At 41.7% G+C, this 20,941-nt stretch overlaps 1 protein-coding gene across 1 annotated transcript in view; it reads left to right on the forward strand.

Moving 5' to 3' along the window:
* Positions 1–17,936, forward strand: part of NR4A3 (nuclear receptor subfamily 4 group A member 3) — a 38,343-nt gene extending 20,407 nt beyond the window's left edge. Inside the window, exons 6-8 of the mRNA XM_057549315.1 lie at positions 876–1,075; positions 3,305–3,483; positions 16,147–17,936. Of these exons, the coding sequence (XP_057405298.1) occupies positions 876–1,075; positions 3,305–3,483; positions 16,147–16,394 (627 nt within the window). The 3' untranslated portion in view covers positions 16,395–17,936. The remainder of the gene's footprint in view (positions 1–875; positions 1,076–3,304; positions 3,484–16,146) is intronic.
* Positions 17,937–20,941: the final 3,005 nt, after the last annotated feature.

The raw sequence follows: 20,941 nt of genomic DNA on the forward strand, positions 1-20,941 counted from the left end.
GCTAGCGTGACTGAAGAACTGGATTTTAAATTGTATTTAATTTTCATTAATTTTAGTAGCCGCGAGCCCTGAGTCTGATGGCACACAGCTGCCTGGGCCCTGCCAAGGACACACTCCTTCCCGACTGCTTCCTTGTTTGTTTTATCTCTCAGGAATCCATCTGCAGCAAGCATCCATCTTCTCGTATTGGTCAATTCCGTGATTCTCAAACTTCACTGTGCATGAGAATTCACCTGGAGATCTTGATAAACCAGTTTCTTGGGCCTACCCTCAGAGTTTCTGATTCTGTAGGTCTGGGGCAGAGCTGGAGATTTTCATTTCTAACACATTCCCAGGTGCTGCTGATGCTGCTGGACCGGGGCCACAGTTTGAGAACCAGGGGTTAATTAAGCATCTTGTTTGGAGACAGCTGTGCCTTAGGGAATCTGTGGATCCTGGAGGCTGGTGCAGACACAACCCCCTGGGGTAACGGTTCTCAGCACAGCAGCCCTTTGGAATCACCTGGGGAGTTTTTAAATTCCTGATGGCCAGTCCCGATCCCAGACCAGTTAAATTAGAATCTCTGTGGATATGACCCAGACATGAGTGTTTTTTTAAAGCTCCCCAGATGATTGCAGTCAGGATTGAAAACCACTGCACTTAATGGGACTTAAGCAAATTTCATTGACTATTAAGTGGTAACAGAATCCACTCTATTTATGTCACAGGGCTATTGTGAGAATCCGATGAGACTGTGAATGCAAAAAGGTTTTATAAACTGTGGCACCTAAAAGTAAGGATTTAGGTGTTGAAAATCTTGGAAGAGCCAAGCTGCAAATGATGCTGTTATCCCTGTTGGATTGAGATAACGCCGCTATCTGTGGTTTGCATTCTAGTACTGTCCCACTGACCAGGCCGCTGCAGGCACAGATGCCGAGCATGTACAACAGTTCTACAACCTTCTAACAGCCTCCATTGACGTATCTAGAAGCTGGGCAGAAAAGATTCCCGGATTTACTGATCTCCCCAAAGAAGATCAGACATTACTTATAGAATCAGCCTTTTTGGAGCTGTTTGTTCTCAGACTTTCCATCAGGTAATTACTTTTATTTTTTCTTCCTCAGTCCACTCCTTCCTTTGAAGAAGTTTGAAACCTGCTGTGTTTGTAACTAAGTCAGCAGTGAAAAGTTTGCTCAAGATGGACATATGAAATATGACCAGGCATTAAAAAACTGAGCAGTGGGTGGAGCCCTGGGCTGGTAGCCAGGACTCCTGGGTTCTAGTCTCAGTTTTAATACAGACTTGCTCTAAGACCCTGAGCAGGTCACTTGCCTCACCAGGAATTTAGTTTCCTTCTTTGTAAAATGAGAATGTTGGGTTTGGTGTTCTCTAAAGCCCCTTGTCGCTCACATTCTGTGATTCCAGGAAGATTCTCATGGTGCATAAGGTATTTCCTGGGAGCAAGTATTTGTTTTGAACGTTGCATTTACCTCCCAAGGTTCTATTTAACAAGTTGCTGTTCTCATACACCAGATGGGGCACTGAAGAGTTCCCACAGCTTCTCAACCCCCAGTGTTTACTCCAAGAGAATAGCTTCTGGATCAAAAGATTTGGTTCAACTTATGACACTCAGTGACACCAAACACAAAGAGGAGCTGATTTTTCTAAAAGCTGGAACCTGGGATCTAAGCTTCTCTCTTAAAGTCCACATTAGCATTTTAAATTTCATCTTCCTTGCTTCCTTTTAGTTATATATTTATAGGAGATGGTACCAAAATTTTACCAACTTTATAGGAAAAATCATCACCTTTCCCCTCTTTGTCTTCCCTACCACCCCCTCCCCAGTTTCATACCATACTACCAGAAACTCTCACTTAAAGTGCAAATTCCCATGCCTCATTCCCAGCTATTTTGGTTTGGATCTGCCTTGAAGGAAGTCCAGAAATCTGCATTTTTAAGTCATGCTCCAGCGATTCTGATGCCGGTGTTCTGAGGTCTGGGTTTTAAACCCTGGGGTTGAAGCATGCGGTCCCGTGCGTCCCTCTGTGGAGGGATCTGTGGGAGAGGCTGAGGTGGAGTTACTACCAGACTGCCAGTAGTTGGCACAATTACTGCCACTCCTGTGTGTGCAAGAGCCACGCTGAGCCAGCAATGTGACTACCATCTATTAGGCAGGCAGCAAAGGATTAAGTAGGTGATAAGCTCCATGAGAGCAGGCACCACAGAGGCCCTATTTACCAGGTGTTCTCCAGTGTCTGGCTAAGGAACGGGCACAGGCTTTGTGCTCAGGAAATACTTTCTGAGTGAATGAATGAATAAAGCTGTTCATCCAAGAGGCACAATTAAAGTGACATTAACTTGTTAAGGCAGAAGGCCAGGAGAGAGAAATATGTGGCAAGAGATTTGAAAATTAAAGGAATTTAAGATTAAGGTAAGGACCACCTAGAATTCAGAATTAGTTAACACCTAACACTCATTGGCCTCTTGTATACCAGGCATTGTGCATGGGCTTTCAAATCCTTTATTTCATTCAATTCCCACAACATTCTTTGGAGGTAGCAATTATAATTCCTGTTTTATAGACAAGGAAAAGGAAACTCAGAAAGATTAAAGGAGTGCCCAAGGCCCCACAGCGAAGTGGTGCTAACTAGAAGTTCCAGGGCACCTTTCATTAGAAAAGAATGGGATGACTATGGACATAATATAAACTATCTGGATGGGTTGAGAAATAACCCTCTACAGCCCCACTGTTTAAAGCAGAGAATGTAATACAAAATAAGGACTCTTTTTATTTTAGACCACTGTTCAGTTTGTCATTGACTTCTGGCGCTTGCAGGAACTTGGTGTTTTTAGAGTCTGCACAATGGAATTGTAGTGTCTAGCCTCGGGCCTTATCACTTTTTGACATTTAAGAAAATGAAAGAGAAGTCGAAGGAGCGAAGTGGGAAGGAGTACTGAAGGGAACAGTCTCGTGTTCACTGCAGAGAGAGACTGGGCACTGGGCTTCGCTTCCACCATCCGTGAGTCCCAGGATGAGCCAGCAGCTGCTTGTAGGAATAAGAGAGCAGACGCCCCACCCCGAGCATCCCCAGGGCTGAGGCTCACCAGGGAAGTCAGCAGACAACCGGTGGTGGTTGTTTATCCCAGGAGCACAGTCTTGTTCATGGAGGGCGTCTGGACAGGTTTCACAGCACCACGCTGGGTTTTGGACGCTGCCCCAAGGCTGTGCGGGTGCCTGTGTGTTATGATGTTATCCCACTGGACAGACTGAACAGACCTATTTAATGTGTCTCTGTCCCTCACCCACCGCGACTTTCTCTCATAGGTCAAACACTGCTGAAGATAAGTTTGTGTTCTGCAATGGACTTGTCCTGCATCGACTTCAGTGCCTTCGTGGATTTGGGGAGTGGCTCGACTCCATTAAAGACTTTTCCTTAAGTTTGCAGAGCCTGAACCTTGATATCCAAGCCTTAGCCTGCCTGTCAGCACTGAGCATGATCACAGGTAAGCACCACCCTGCCGTGACTTGAAGGGACTGTGTCCCCCTCTCTCTCCTTTCCTGGCTTATGGTAGATTCTGACTTTGGCTGTCACACACACAAGAAATTAGGAAACTGATTGCCACTTTGCTGAAATCTGCTGTTTACCCTAGTTTAAAACAAGAGACGGACTTCCCTGGTGGCACAGTGGTTAAGAATCCGCCTGCTAATACAGGGAACACGGGTTTGAGCCCTGGTCCGGGAAGATCCCACATGCCGTGGAGCAACTAAGTCCATGCGCCACAACTACTGAGCCTGCACCCTAGAGCCCGCGAGCCACAGCTACCGAAGCCCAGGCGCCTAGAGCCTGTGCTCCGCAACAAGAGAAAGCCCGTGCACAACAATGAAGACCCAATGCAGCCAAAAGTTAATTAATTAATTAATTAATTTTTTTTAAGAAAAACCACAAGAGGCATACACCTGCAACTTATTGTCATGAACTTCCAGGAAAGAGGATTCCCAGTCTATTTGGTTATTGTCAACAAACCCAATAGATGAAAATCTAAGTTTCCACGGGACCTCCGTGGGCAGTTGGAGTCGCTGCTTCAGGGTTATTTTTACGGGGGGTTTGGAAGGAAGATTACCTTAACCAGCCTGTTCCTGTGGGGCAGAGGGTCGAGTCTTCCCTTTTCGCCAGTCCTTGGCTAGTAACCCAAAGTAAAACCAAAGAACTGCACACACATAAAACACACCTGTATTTATTTACAGCTTTATTTAGCAACTTTGATTGGCAGAGGACTGAGGAAAATGGATATTCATATAAAGTAAAAATGGTTTAACTCAACGATTTTGACGGGTTAAAAGCAGAAGCCTAAAATATAGTCAACTTCTTTGTTATGCCATTCTCCCTCTATGTGTCACTCCCTCTCTGTCCTTTGGGAGATAAAGGATTCCAAGGCAGAATGAGACAGAAAGAGAAAGGCACAGTGGGTAAGAGAGGGGATACCATCTCGCTGTGGCTGCTGGAGGCTGCAGGCCCCAGCTCCCCTTTGCCCCTTTACACTTTCAGAGTTTCCTGTTCGATCTCATCCTTCTTGATCAAACGGGGGCCTGGTGAGACAGTGACAGTAGATGGAGGCTCCAGAAGAGGCTAGCCAGACCAGGGGTGCACCTCCCATCCTTTTCGTCAGACCCAAGTACAGGCTAGGCTGTTGGACTGAGGATTAAATTTCAGATTCTTGAAACACTCTTGGCCGTGAAGAACATGTTTTTCAGGCAGGTGATGAGTTTCACAGCGGACCAGATGGGCCCTTCTTTCTGATGCATTGTCTATATGCACCTTCTTGGGACATCTGTTAGCTAAAGTGAGATGTGTCTGAGTACCTTAAGAGGCTAAGCTGGTTCATCATTTAATGGTTTACATGAAGGTCAAGAAGAGTAAAAGCATGTGCCATGGGAGGAATAGGACACTAGCATGTTCCCTTAGTATTCCAAGTGGAACCTGAATCCTCCTGGTCTTTGATCCTAGATGAGAAACTCCCTTCTTTTGTAAGGGCTGCCAGAGACTTCCAAGGGAGCCATTAACAAAACAAAAAGAAACACAGTCTCCAAGAGTATGGATTTGATTAAGGGGGCTTTCAAATGGCAACATAAGGGAGCACCCGAAGAAAATAAACCCATTTAAGGCACAGACATATTACTCCAGCAGTACTGAAATGAAATTGGCTCAAAGGCTACCTTTCAACTAAAGCTCTTCAGTTCAATTTTAAAACAATTCACCTCTTCCTAGGACAGTTAAACCTTCAAAACTAGAAAGTATGAAATTTAGTTAATTTAGAAAAACAGACACAAAAACTAGAGCCAGCCTTTGCTTTCCATAAATAAAGCCAGCACATTGCCATGTCTCTATGGAAATGGGTTTTGAGTCTAGTAAATCAACAAGTGTCCCCTGATCTAGGTACTCTGCTGCAAGTCAGTGGGTTTTCAGAGATGATAACACACATCCCTAGAGGAGATAGAATATGCAAAAGAATCCATGTGATAGAAGGTGCTGAGTGCTATGGTGGGGATGTGAAAGTGGGTACAAAGTGCTGAGAGACCCATGGTAGGGGGTGGTCTTCTCAAAAGAGGTAACATAAAAGAGTCTAAAAAAGAGTGGATATATGTATGTGTATAACCGATATGCTTTGCTGTACACCTGAAACTAACACAACATTGTAAATCAACTATACTCCAAAAAAAATTTTTTAAAAGAAGTAAATATCTCCAAACCAGGAAAAAAAAAAGAGGTAACGTGAGCTGGTCTTTGATAAAAGCATAGGATGTCTCCAGGCTAAAATGGAAGGAGTGAGAATTCTAGGCATAAATTAAAATGTGCTAAAGCCATTGAAAATATGGCTGTCATACGTTTCAGGAAGGAAATGTGTAAAAAAATAGAGTGATGGGAAATGAGACTGGTGTGATAGGTTAGGGTGGGGCAGGGCATGAAGAAGCTTTCACATTTAGGTGAGAAGATTGGGGGTTATCTTGAGAGCAGTGGGGGATCCACAGAGATGAGCATTGTGGCCAGGCTTGCATTTTAGAAAGGTCTACCCTGACAGCTGGTTTTGAGCACAGATTTTAGCAGGAAAGAGACTAAGCGGGAAAAGGCCAGTCCAGGTGTGAGAGTTGTGGTTTAAGAGGAGGGACCGAGGCCTACATGTTTTTTTGTTTTACCCTTTAAGTAGAAATTAATAGACAACAATGAGGTCACAGCATGCGGGTGCCAGGCAATCCCAACCTGGAGAGATCGGCAGTTCAGTGCACAGAATACAAACTAGGAATTAGGAGAAGGTGGTGCTAGTCTTGTCCCTGCCTCCAGTTTACTGTGTGTCCGGCAGTTATAGCTGCTCATCCACTGCCTATTTATGCAGAGGCATGCTCAGGGAGGAAACAGTTTAGCATGGCAGAAATTGCAAGGATTTTGGAGACCGCCATCCCCAGGTTAGAATCTGGGATCGCGTATTTAGTAAGTACGTACTATTGAGAAATGCATTTCTCTGAACTTCAGTTTCCCCATCTGTAAAATGGGGGAAATAATATCTATTGCCTCAGGTGGCAGTAAGGATTACAGAAAATTAGGTTTGTGATGTAGCCAAACTGGATTCAGAATAAGCACTCTTATCCACTTATGTTCCTTCCTGGAGGGATGGTAACAGGGACTCCCTCAAATGAGACACACGCCTGCCCCTTCTGCACACCCTAAGTGGTCCAAAATCAAACTCAGTGGCATGAGGAATCAGGTGGTGGCCTTAGAAGCAGTGTGTTTGGTGAATATCTCTTTGGATGCTTGAGAGAGGCTCAGAGCAGGACAGTGATATTAAAGGAATTCAGCTGCAGTTACTGGGCACTTACAATGGGCCCGGTCCTTGGTGGGGTGGTTCCAGATCCTGTGCTCAGTCCTGCAGCCTGTGCAGAGCCGGGTGTTACAGGTGCTGTGGTTATAACACACAAGAAAAAGAAGGCCTCTTCTCTCGTTTCTGGATCTCGCAGAACTCTCTTTGTGATTTGCTGGTTCAGAGGGGGTTTGAAATGTGTGAAAGCATCAGGAAATGGCAGAAAAGGCAGTGCCTGAGCAACAGTAGTGCACATTGTTGTGGATATTAATTTTCATTTGAATATGGGCTACCCTGAAATCTTGACTTCTAAATAAGCTCCGTTGATCCTAAAGGGTGCTTGTCGAATATCAGTGGGGCTATTGGCAGCAGAAAAATCATCCCAAAATCGTCTGCTCCAGACCACACAGAACTCATGAAAAGGAAATGGGGTCTTAGACATTTAACCAGTCTTGCTTTCCAGGAAAGTTATTGAGAATCTGGACAATATTGGTAGTTTGTACAAACCTGGCTTTGTTTCCTAATTCTTTTTTTTCCTCTTCCTCCACCTCTCTCTATGTGCCCTGGTGAAAAACTAGGTGGCGAGGTGGGGCAGGAAATGGTTTCTTTCAGATCACTCTCCTTTCGCACAGTGAAAGGGAATTCCCCACAGTTGTGGTTGTCAAATGTTTTTAGGTCCCCAGTTCATCTACCCTAACCATTCCCTTTTCCAGTGACATATTCCTGACATAGGAGTAATGGAAATGCTTTGCTTCTGATGGAATATCAATGAGGTGGTATCTAGTTGCAGTTAATTATGTATAACAAATAAGAAGCCCCCCAGATAGAAAGTTAGTGTGGAATTACCATTTTATAAGTATCCATTCACTAAGTAAATACTGAAGACCTACTATATGTGGGGCATGGTGGCAGTCCCTAGGGATGCAAAGATGAGTCATGTGTGAATTCTGCTGTCAGAAAGTGTATGGTCTACTAGGAAGTCATATATGATGATGATGTAGTGAACTCAGTGTGTGGTGGTGAGTGCTCAGGTCCTTAAAAGTGCAGGGGAAGTTCAGACTACTGCTAGCACTTTGGAGGTGAAGAAAAGTGGAGGTGCTGGTCATGAATAGCTTCCCAAGGAGGTGGTATCAAGAAATGAGACCATTTAGAGGAAGGACATTCCAGACGGAGGAAACAGCATAGCAAGGGCATGGCAGTGGAACACTTCAACACATTTTGGGGAAAAGCAAGTATGGTGGGGTTGCATTATATATCTTTTAAATCCTATATATAATCTCAGTAGAAAGAACAGAAAAATTAAAAGAGTACAAGTTATTACATTTGATGATTCTATGTCTTTGAATGAGCGTGAGAGAGAAGACATGAATCCACTGTGGGCCATGGTCTCTCTGCTTCTGGTGGTGAGAGCTGAGCGCATGTCCTGCACTTTGGGGAAATGTAAAGAATTTTCAGGAAAAAATATTGATTCTATGTAATATTTATCTTATGGCCTAGGATTATAAATGCATTTCCCATATAGTAAAAAGGGAAATAAGATTGGAAAGGCAGTTTTGGACCAGATGGTGGAGGGAACTTGAGTGCCCAAATACCATTTTGCAAAACACTACACTAAAAGAATGTTCCCCGTGGCTTTCTTTCCCTACTCATGTCTTCCGTCAGGTAGAAAATGCTCTTTTCTTTCTGTAGTCTTTTTCTTTGTCTTATTGGAACATGAATTCTGAGATTGAGGGGGAGGCAGAAGGCAATGAAACAGTGACATGGCAGAACGGGGCAGGTGGCTGATCCTGCCACACCCTCTACCACCTGTCTTCCCAGAGCTCCACTGTTCTCTCTAAATGGTTACCTGGTTACTCTGTTTTTATATCACCTATAGCCATCGGCTACATTGCAAGGAAAACTGAGTGTAAAACTTGGCAGGGCCATACTGTTTTTTTTAAAAGGTAGTGGAGAAAGGTTATCATGAGATTTGGAGATTGGAGAGCTGAGTTCAAGTCTTCACCCTGCTTACTTCCTAGCTGTGCAAGTTTGGACAAGTTCCTTACCCTCTGTGAATCTCAGTTTTCTCATTTTTCACAGGGATAATAATGTCTGCTTGTAGGTTTCTTGTAAAGATTGAATGAGCTAATGTATACTTTGCAGAAAAAAATATTAGACAAACCTTTATTATTATTATCCTAAATGGTAGGAGTTTTACTTCCAGGTAGAGCTAGCTGTTCTAAGAATCCATAAAAATGTTGATGCATCCCTAGAATTGTTTATGCACATCACATTAAGCGATTTCTTTGTGTCTTTCTTTTCCAACTAGACCCAGGGTTTCTTAAGGGCAGGGAGAGTCTTATTCATCTTTAAAATTACTTTAGCATTGAAAGGTGTCTGGCACAAAGCAAATATTGGTTGAATGAATGGGTTAATTGTGAATAGCAGAAAGTTTCCCAAATCAGGAAAATCTGAATTATTTATTTTTAGCCCACCACTTTGTTAGTAGAAAATAGTCAGAATTCCTGAGAACTACCCTATTTCGATTCAGATTGACACAGTAATATTTATTGAGCATCTTCTATGTGCCAGGCATAAAATCCCTTATCCTCCAAGAGTTTGTGGTCTCGCTGGGGAGACAGACACCTGCTCTAATAGATCAAAGACAGACAGACAGACTGAAAAGCACTATTACAGCCTGAGCACAGGTTGCTGACCAACTTGTGGTTTCCTGATCAGCGTGGGCTCAGTGTCTCTGGGACTGCCCGTCAGTAAAGGATGTTATTATGACATGAGAAGTAGCGGTGAGATGACTTCCCAGAGAAGGAAGTAGAGCTCCGAGCAGGAAGTCCTGTTTGTTAGTTGGTGTCTGAGTTACACACACATCTCTCCCCAGTTGCTCTCCTCTCCTTCTCCTTTGGCTGGACCTGTATTATTGTTGTTGCTGGGTTGGCCTGTGTGGAGACCTGCTCAAAATCAAAAGAAGTTGCTTTTCCTTATTGAGGCTCCTGATGGTATCATCACCCCTTTCCTCATCCCCTGATCCTTGCCATGAGGAAGAGGATTTGGCATTTCTTGTGTGGGTCTAAGAGGCAGAACTGGAAACTGTAGGAAGGCAAAATTTAGCTCAACATAAGAAAAACTTTCTAAAAGACAGAACTATTTGAAATTGGAATAAGCAACCATGGGCAGTGAGTTCCTGCCTTGGGGAGTGAGGTTTACGAAACAGAGACTAAATGAACGCTAGTTGTAGACTGGGTCAAACGTCTTATGGGGACCGGGGTTGACTATAACAGACCTTCTCCAGCTTTCACGTGCACACAAATCACTGGACATCTTGTTAAACTGAGGATTCTGATTAGGTAGGTCTCTGCAAGGCCTGAGATTCTAACAAGCTCCCAGGTGATGTTGATGCTGCTGATCTAGGGACCACACTTGAGCAGCAAGGGACAAGGGAACCTACTGGTAACCAGGATTCCATGAAATTAACGATAACTACCATTTTAAAATACTCAGTGCGAGGCACTGTGCCAAGGCCTCTGCATGTGTTATTTGTTTAATGTTCTTTAATAAATAAATTTGGAAGGACCTGAGATGGGTTACAGCAGAGATGGGAAGCACAGAGACCAGTCAAAAGCTATTAAAACAATATAGGTAACAGATATTGAAAACCTGGTCCAGAGGCAGTGAGACTGAGAGAAGATAGGTGCAAGGAACATTGCAGAGATAATAATCAAAGTTCTTGCATTGGATTAAATATGAGCCGGGGAGAAAAATTGTTAGATTTGATTGTGAGAGTGACGGGGAGGATTGTGGAATCATTAATAGGCCAACTCAGAAGTGGCTGATTTGAAGGAAACTTGAAGGGAAAGTTGAGCTGGGGACGTGGAAGATACTTGCTAATATTTATTAAGTACTTACTATATGCCAGGCATTGTTCCAAATACTTCACATGTCTTAATTCATTTAATTCTCACAACAACTCATGAGGCAGGTACCATTATTAGCTCTATTTTATGAATGTGGAAACAGACCCAAAGTCACCCAGCTAATAAGTGACAGAGCAAAGCTTTACATCCAGGAAATCTGGTTCCAAAGCTTCTGATGTGGTAGGTTTTAGAGTTTGTTAAGTTCTTTCCTGTTGTTAGCTTCTTAATAACTCCCAACTTGCTTATTCTGAGCAACCTACCTGTTTAATATTCATTTAATACATTTTACAGGTCCCTCCATTAATATATTCACTTAACAGATACTTATGGGGTATCTCCTATGTAGTAGGCTTGGTGCTGGAGATACAATGATGAGCAAGTACAGTCTATGCCCCCATGGAGCTTACATTTAATGGAGGAGGAGGCAATTGTCGCAAAACTATCTGATTTCAACCTGTGATATCATTCAAAGGGAAAAAATAGAGAAAATGCCATAGGAGAACATGATCTAGACTGGGAGTAAAAAGGGAAGCTTCCCTGAAGAATTATTTGATCTGCAGTCTAAAGGATGAATAGATGTTAACTAGGTGAAGAGAGAAGAACATGAACACAAACCTAAATAGCTGTATTATTTCACTCAATCAGTCTCTCCCCCTCTCTCTCGATCTCTCTCTCCCTGTTTCCTCCCTTCTCCCTCCCTCCCTCCCGTCTCTCCTCCTCCCCACTGCCTGCCTTCCTCTCTCTCCTAGCAGAGATGTCTATGGCATGGATAGCCAGAATGAGCAGGAACCCAGCAGTGTCTTTAGATACTAACGCGACGCAGGTTAGGAGTGCGGTCTGCTGTCTGTCTGCTTTGTTCACTGCTCTAACCCCAGTGGCTATAACATTGCTTGGCGCAGAATAGATACTCAAATATTTGTTGAAAGAAGCAATTAGTCAATTAGCTAATTAGGTACAGGGAAAGTAGGAGGGAGTTACAGGGAGGCTGAGTTAATCTCAGGAAGAGGAGGAACATTCTAACAGTGTTCAAGGCAACCAGGTATAATAGAAATATCTCTGGACTTGGTGTGAAGGAAATTAGCCACTTGTTAATTTTGACCATGGGCAAAGCACTTAACTCTCTGTGCCTTAGCCTTCTTACTCGTTGAATAAAGATCATCTTTGTCCTGCCTAATTCACAGGGTGATCGTGAGGGTGCAGTAAAATAATCTCAGTAAAAATGTAATGTAAAGTGCTATTAAATGTATTTTTATTATCAGGGTGTAACAGTGAACTGCCGGTCCAGCTGGTGCCAGGTACTGTCTCTGTGGCATCTCATAGTGGGAATTCTTGTCTTAGGAGAAAGTTTGAACTAAATAACTCAAATCCTTTCCAATTCATATATTCTATGGTTAGGACATGTAAATCCATTATGTAACCATTTCTGTAAGTTGTATTTTAAAGTTTTGAATACATAAAGCTGAGTTAAAATAACTGAAGTATTGGGTACAAATGTTGTAGATCAAAATGCAAAAAAATACTGAGAAGTTTGTTTTATTTAATGGTGGACAAAGATCTTAAGCTGAAATCTGTATATAATTCTCTAGGGAGGGGGGAAAATCCGAATGTCTGATTTCCCCTAGAATTTATGAACTCTCTGTATATCAGCTCTGCAGCCATGTTTACCAAGCTGCAAGATGAAAGGGGGTCCCTTAAACTAAAATGGCAGTGATTGGGGTTTTAAGGAATTTCAAATTACTCGGAAGGTCCCAGACACTTAGTGACTCCCAAGTGATGTGAAAATCTTACTGACTGGCTGGCAGCAGTTTGCCTGGAGACTGAATTTTATCTCAGCCCTTTTAAAAGAGTAAAGAAGCCACAAATCCAGTAGCTGTTCAAAACAACAAAGAAGGTGCCCTTGGCTTCTAACAGGAGTGTCTCTGAATTCCTCAAGGAATTCCAGGCCTAGGCTTGATCCAGCTGGCAGGAGGTATCGATCTCCACTTGAATTCACTGAATAAATAATGGTTGCCATAGTTATCGAGCAGTCACAACTGGTTGGAGAGCAGGGAAAACTCCGAGGCACCTTCTGTGAGTTTGGCCATGAGAAAGTCTGGTTACAAGGTTCCATAATCAACCCCCTCCTGAAATCCAGCCCACACATTGCTCAGTTTCTTTATCCTGATAATGAATATGGGATCTTGAATATAGTGCAAGGCATGAGGCACAGAAAGGAAGGGGAAGCTTAAATCAATGGATCGGTATTTTATTCTGGGAAAAGCATCTCTCCCTGCATTATGAACCTAATTTGATATATTTCAGTATTTAATAGAATTTGCTATCAGCAAGATGACTGTTTGATCGTGTCACAGCAACTAGAGGGCTTCTCAGAGGACCAAATCCCAGTTTGTTCTATTTTAACATTGTTTATTATACCAATAGCGTTAACCTGGATATTTTAAAAGAAAGGAAAAGAGTTATCTGACAATCTCATGAATATTTTCACTTTTCTGTTCCCTTTCATCCTTCTCTATATGCAGAAATAATTTTTACATGGATGGAATCACAGCTTAGATACCATTTTATATTCTAATCTTTATTTAATGTGATATTATATATTTTGCCATGTCGCTTCACAGCCTTCATATTTGTCCTTTTTGATGTCTACAGAATCTTCTATTATGCGGGCATACCATTTTTCACTTAACAGTTCCCCTATTCTTCTTCCCTTTATCTTTTTCCATTTTTTAAAATAGGTATGCTACCCCAAATGTCTTCATGCATACAGTCTTATTCTTCTGTTCAGTGTTTTCTTCAGATAAATTCCCAAGAATGGGATTACTTGGTCAGAGGCTACGAACATTTTATAGCGCTTGAAATTTACTGCCAAATTTGCAGCCAGCTTTTTTGCTTTTGGGGGGGAAATAAAACTTTAGGCAGAGCACCATTGCTGTTGAAGTTCACTCTCGAGTTCTTCTTCTGAGACTAAAACAAGGGGACTATGTATTTAGTAAAGATAAACCATAGAGGACAGCTTTGCACCTGGGCTGATTAGTTAATGGCTTCCTGGGGGAAAGCAAAATCCTGCATGGCAAAGCTGGGGAGTCAGGGGACTTTATCGCCTTTGTTTGACCCTGCAGCTGCCAACCATTTGCCATGTGTCAGGTATTGTCTTAGGGGCTGACTGTACCATGCATGTAGCACTCTCCAGTTGGCAGAACACTTTTATGTAGCATCTTCTTAGCTGAAACTCACAATAAACCATGGAGGCGAGCTTTATTATAATCACACTTTTTCTTTCAATTCATTGTGTAATATTTAAGAAACACAGAAAAGAATGAAGAAGACTACAACAAAGACTTGTGTATCTACCACCCTTTAATCCCCATTTTCCTAGGAGGATGTTGAGCCTTAGAGCAATTAGGTCACATGATTAGTAAGTAACAGAACCAAAAATGGAACCCAGGTCTGTCTGACTCCAAGTTCAGTCACCTTTTCTCTATATTATGTTGCACTGAGATTGGAGACCTGTAAGTTACAGCCCACTGAGATGCTGCTGGCAATTTTCATGGTTGTATTTTAATATAATTATAAATATATACAAATGTGCATCAGAGCTGGAAGGGACCTTAGAGGTCATTAAATCCAATCTCTTCCTTTTCATAAGGGCTCGAGAGAGGAAGGCACTCCCCAAGTCATACACAACTAGCCAAGTTGGGGAAGAATGCAGATCTCCTGATTCCTGGGCCTCCTTTTATTTAGGGCAAGAGAAAAAAAAATGTGTCTAGATAGTTGCTTCATTTTTCCGATGATTTTGGGAATTAACTTTTCTAACAAAAATATTCCCAACTAAAAAAAAATTAATGTAGGAAAAATTAAAAACTAGTACTTGATTTCCCATTGGATGGATATCTTCCATCTCTCAAGAATTATTATTTTACATGTAAATATACCAAGAGATGAAAACTTTGACTAAGATAACAGGGGCCAAGCTCTTCTCTCAGGAAAGAGACTCTGATATCTACATGCTGAGGGAGAGCAAATTGATTTGTACTGGATGTCATGCTCCTTTCTGTTTGCAAGGAGATGCAACATTGCTCTGGAGCAAGAGGACAGAGTCTGCCTCAGAAGACTGGGTTCAAATCCCAGCTTTTAGCAACTGTGTGACTTTGGGAAAACCATTTAACCTTATTTACAAAATAAGAGATCATAATATTTAACATGGAGATAATTTATACATTATTTTATAAAATATAAGATACTGGTGTTCATGTCTTGCCACATTATAAAATGCTTGCACCACCTCCTCTGGGCCTCCTCTCTTCTCTTTGACTTTTCCGTCTCCACAGCAGAGGAACGTGTATTTTGTACCAGGTGTAGGTCAGGTGTAGGTGTGTGCCAGGTGTAGGTCAATAGGAGTATGGAGCTGGGAGAACAAGGAAAAGAAAATCTGGATTCTTCTCAATGCTGGTTAGCATGAAAATACAAGAATGCACTTTGTATCAGGTCTTGCAGGGTGGCCTTTGCATTAACAAATGGAAATTACAGCCGCATTACCAACCCAGTGTGTCAAGATGGGAACATTTTTTCATTTGCCTGGATGTGTTTCCATGTCACTCTGAAAAAGAGTTGCTTCCTGATGGGGCTTTTGGAAGACCTCAGTCAGATAATGTGTGCAAAATAGTAACCACCCTGTTATTCACTCAATGTGGCTCTGTGACGGGAACTGTGTACTTCATCTGCATTATTCGCCCAAGCTGATCCTCCCAGAAACCCTGAATTGGGTATGATTATTATCTTCATTTTATAAGGAAACTGGGGCTCAGAAGTTAAGAGACTTACTCAAGGGGGCACAGTGAGTAAGTGACAGGACTGGGATTCAATCCCTGTTGTTGTTTAATACCAAAGGCCATGAACTACCTCTAAGAGGGAGGGCACTTTGGCTGTAAAATGCCATCCCAACTGGCAGAACAGGACACAGGCCTCCATTAGGGATTCAGGGTTTGTTTGTTTGGGTTTTTTTTTTTTTTTTTTTTTTTGGCTGCGTTGGGTCTTTGTTGCTGCACGCGGGCTTTCTCTCGTTGTGTTGAGCAGGGGCTACTCTTCGTTGCGGTGCGCGGGCTTCTCATTGCGGTGGCTTCTCTTGTTGCGGAGCACAGGCTCGAGGTGCGCGGGCTTCAGTAGTTGTGGCACACGGGCTCAGTAGTTGTGGCTCACGGCCTCTAGAGCACAGGCTCAGTAGCTGTGGCACACGGGCTTAGTTGCTCCACGGCATGTGGGATCTTCCCGGAACAGGGCTCGAACCTGTGTCCCCAGAATTGGCAGGCGGATTCTTAACCACTGAGCCACCAGGGAAGTCCAGGGATTCCGGGTTTTTTAAGATGTAACTGCCTCCTAAATTTTTCTGTCCTTTTCTAACCCTCTGCAGAACGACATGGGTTAAAAGAACCAAAGAGAGTGGAGGAGCTATGCAACAAGATCACAAGCAGCTTAAAAGAGCATCAGAGTAAGGGACAAGCTTTGGAGCCCACCGAGCCCAAGGTCCTGCGTGCCCTGGTAGAACTGCGGAAGATCTGCACCCTGGGCCTCCAGCGCATCTTCTACCTGAAGCTGGAAGACTTGGTGTCTCCACCTTCCATCATCGACAAGCTCTTCCTGGATACCCTGCCTTTCTGAGCAGGAGCAGCCTGAGCAGGGAGCTGCCTCATGTGCTAGCAGCCGCTTGCCAAGCAGCGGAGGGATGGGTCTGGACACCTACCATTTTCTGTCCTTCCTTAAGAGAAAAAGCAAGCTCCTGTAGAAATGAAAGACCTTTTTTTTCTTTTTTTTTTTTCCTGGCACTTTTCCTTACAACTGAAAGCCAGAAAACTTGCAGATTATTGTGTTGGGGTTGTGTTTTATATTTAGGCTTTGGGGTTGGGGTGGGGGGGGGGGGTGGGGTATAGTTCATGAGGGTTTTCTAAGAAATTGCTAACAAAGCACTTTTGGACAATGCTATCCCAGCAGGAAAAAAAATAATAATAATAATAACTGTTTTAAAACTCTTTCTGGGGAATACAATTATAGTTGGTTTGTATTTAAAAACAAGAACAGCCAAGGGTTGTTCGCCAGGGTAGGATGTGTCTTGAGATTGATCCCTTTAGAGTACACTTCTTGTATCAAGGGTACATATGTGGTGCAAACAAAGCAGAAATTCCCTCTTCCTAATTTCTTTCTTCCTTATTTTATTTTAACAAATGGTGAAAGATGGAGGATTACCTATAAATCAGACATAGCAAAATGATAATGGCTGTTCGCTTCCATATACAAGTGCAATTTTTAAAGTGCTGTCTTACTAAGTCTTGTTTATTAACTCTCCTTTATTTTATATGGAAATTGAAAGGAGGCAGTCATGTTAGCAAATGACACATGCTAATTTTCCTAGCAGAGGCTTTGTCCACCTGCCCTTTAGAACCCTTCTGAGGTATGGTCCATCCAAGAATTTAGGCCATTCTTGATGGATACAGATCCCCGCCCTGACTGTCCAACTGTCCTAAAGGGGGCTCAGATTATAAGATGGATTGCATACAGCTTTTTTTTTTTTTGTCATGTTCTGTAAATCCAGCCGGAGTTCCCTAAACTTTCTTCAGTTATAGAAACCGACTGACACATTCATTCAGAAGCCCCAGGAGCATTCAATGAGTTTTAAGCGTTTGAACCCTAGATGAGAACATGCAAATGAGTAGGAATGGATCATACAGGGTAAGCACCAGGGATAATAAGGTTTTTAAAATATATATAATTTAATTTTTGTTATCGGTTAAAGAGACAATTTTGGAGAACAAGCAAGTCTTATTATAAAAAAAAAAATAGTGTGAATGTAAGTACTTAGAAAGGATTAGTGGGCTGCGTTTCAACATTCCGTGTTCGTACTCCCTTTTGTATGTTTATACTGTTAATGCCATATTATTATGAGATAATTTGTTGCATAGTGTCCTTATTTGTATAAACATTTGTATGCACGTTATATTGTAATAGCTTTGCCTGTATTTATTGCAAGACCACCAGCTCCTGGAAGCTGAGTTACAGAGTACTTAAATGGGGTGTTCACAGTGAACTTGGATACACCAATTAGAAATTAAATAAGCAAATATATATATAAATATAGCAGGTTACATATATATATTTATAATGTGTCTTTTTATTAACCATTTGTACAATAAATGTTACTTCCCATGCGGTTATTTTTTGGTTCATTTGCAGTGACTTTTAAGGCAGTACTGTTTAGCACTTTGATATTAAAATTTTGCTTATGTTTTGCTAAATTCAAATAATGTTTGAAGATTTTTAGGTCTAAAGGTCTTTATATTATATACTCTGTATCAAGTCAAAATATCTTTGGCCATTTTGCTAAGAAACAAACTTTGAATGTCAAACTGATGTCACAGTAGTTTTTGTTAGCTTTAAATCATTTTTGCTTTAGTCTTTTTAAAGGAAAAAGAACAAAACTATGCTGTTTATATTGTCATTAAATTATACAATCAAACAAATGCCAAATGAATTGCCTAATTGCTGCAAAGGATAGCCGAGATAGCAAATCATATATGTTTTTTTCCAAGAGTCATTCTGATATTTGATCATATATTATGTTTGTGTGAGCTTTTGTGAGAGATTCTTATTTTTATATCAAGATGATAGGATCTGGAATGTTAGGATCTTGGAATGTTAGACTTAGAAGGGGCCTGACTTGTCAACTAGTCCACGCACCCTGAAATTCATAGAGGAGAAAACTGGGGCCCAGCAAAAGGCAAAGAGTTACCCAAGGTCAGACAGCTGGTAACAGAATCAAGACTAGGACCTAATCCTTCTTTCCATGGTCTTTTTACTTAATTTACTGCACCTATAGGGAAACAGGCTTTTAGAAATAACCACTAATATTTATTTACATTTTACCATGAAAAAGTAGTACTTTTGCAGGAATTTTTTTTAGCTTATATGCAAACACAATAAACATTATTAAATATCAGGAAAGCTAACGTTTCATACAAGGTAGCTTCAGACCAAATTCAAAATGAATTTGGATAAATTAGAAATACTGTGCATACATATAACCCTTTTGTGCACCATTAGTCTTGGAATGTTAATCCTTGTTTTTTGGTCATGTCTGTAAAGGAAAAACAAAATGAAAAAACAGAGCCCTAGAGAAATGCTGTCACTTTTCATTTTTACACCCATCAGATTTAAGGGAAAGACTTTTTAGCTGTTATTGGTTGGTTGGAAGGAATGAAGGTTTTTAGTTATAGGTCCAGACACTAGTGCTGAAAAATAAAGATTATAGCCAGTGTTCTTCTGTCTTCCATAGTTATTACAACTATGAGAGCCCCCCACCAAGTCATCTATCAATTCAAGTCTCTTTTTTAATCTTAATGTTGACACACAAGTTTATACAGAGTGGATGACCAAACTAGCTCAGAAGAGGACAGCAAGAATTAAAGCAGGTGATTCTTCCCTTGTGGGAGAGCTCTCTCAGTGCGAACATGCCTTCTGTGGGCGGAAATCAGGAATCCACCAGCTGTTAATGGAGAGTGCCTTGCTTTCATTTCAGACAGCAGAGTTTTCCAAAGTTTCTCTGCTCCTCTAACAGCATTGCTCTTTAGTGTGTGTTAACCTGTGTTTGAAAGAAATGCTCTTGTACATTAACAATGTAAAGTTAAATGATTAAATTAAATTACATTTTATCAATGGCTACTGGTGTGTTGAATAAGCACGCTTCATTTAACAGTATTTTCTTAACCATTTATATAATGGTATTTGCTGTGAACTCTTAAACGTACCCCAAATGGATTTTTTAAAAGGCTTACTAATGCTGAAAAATTAATAGGCATTCTGAATTGGAAATATATTAAACCTCACTGATTGGGAAGAAGGACATTCTAAATTCAATAACCATTTATTGACTACTTCCTGCAGGCAAAGCACAGTTGGGTGCTTTGAGGAGATACAAACATGCACAGTGTATGAAGTTTTTGCTTTCAACTGTATATAACATAAGTGGAGCTAACAATCTGTTGCCTAAACTTATCATTTAGGGGTATGAAGGATTTATTTCTATATCAAGATGACAGGATATCAGTTGTTTGTGAACCAGAATTTACAAGAATCAGGGTTAGAGTTCTCAAAGATTGATTGGTACTCTCTGCCTTTTTGCTGAAGCCATTACTATTACATTGCTTAGAAACCCCTCTGTGGGCAATGCAAATACAACTTTTATTCAGCTCTACCCCAAACACATATTCCAAGTTAGTACAAATATGGTTTTTTTTGTGTGCACTGATAGCTCAAAACTAGAAACGTGGGAGCTCTCATGATTTTCTTCATTAGTTCATGCATAGAGTATTTTCTAAGTGCTGTGTGTGGTCTAGGAGCCAAACCCTTCTTCCTGCTTCTTGCCAGTGCCTTCATTTCCTCAACTATAAAATACAGTAAGGGGCTTCCCTGGTGGCGCAGTGGTTGAGAATCTGCCTGCCAATGCAGGGGACACGGGTTCGAGCCCTGGTCTGGGAAGATCCCACATGCCACGGAGCAACTGGGCCCGTGAGCCACAACTACTGAGCCTGCGCGTCTGGAGCCTGTGCTCCGCAACAAGAGAGGCCGCGATGGTGAGAGGCCGCGATGGTGAGAGGCCCGCGCACCGCGATGAAGAGTGGTCCCCACTTGCCGCAACTAGAGAAAGCCCTCGCACAGAAACGAAGACACAACACAGTCATAAATAAATAAATAAAAGAACGTGAATTTCTAAAAAAAAAAAAAAAAAAAAAAAAAAATCTAAAATACAGTAAGAAGAGAATGAGAGATACAGCTGAGCACCATCTTGCATACAAATTCAAATATAGGTGCTTGGCCCAAAGGGAAAAAAGAAAGGGGGAGTGGGGAAGCTCCTTTTTTGGGACTCTAGGGGCAAAAGTTTGGTTTGAATGGGGAGGGAGGCAAGGAAGATCAGTTCTAGATAAGGGGCATTTATTTGCCTGCGGTTGAATTTGCATAAGTTAAATTCACAAAGATAACGCAAGAAGCTAATTGTTGACTTTAAAAAAAATTGCAGTAAAACACACATAAAACTTATCATTTTAACCATTTTTAAGTATCCAGTGATGTTGAGTACATTCATATTGTTTAAGCAATCTCCAGAACTCTTCATCTTGCAAAACTGAAGCTCTGTTCCTATTAACAATACCTCCCCATTC

Source organism: Balaenoptera acutorostrata, chromosome 6, assembly GCF_949987535.1.
Source record: "Balaenoptera acutorostrata chromosome 6, mBalAcu1.1, whole genome shotgun sequence".
NCBI lineage: Eukaryota > Metazoa > Chordata > Mammalia > Artiodactyla > Balaenopteridae > Balaenoptera > Balaenoptera acutorostrata.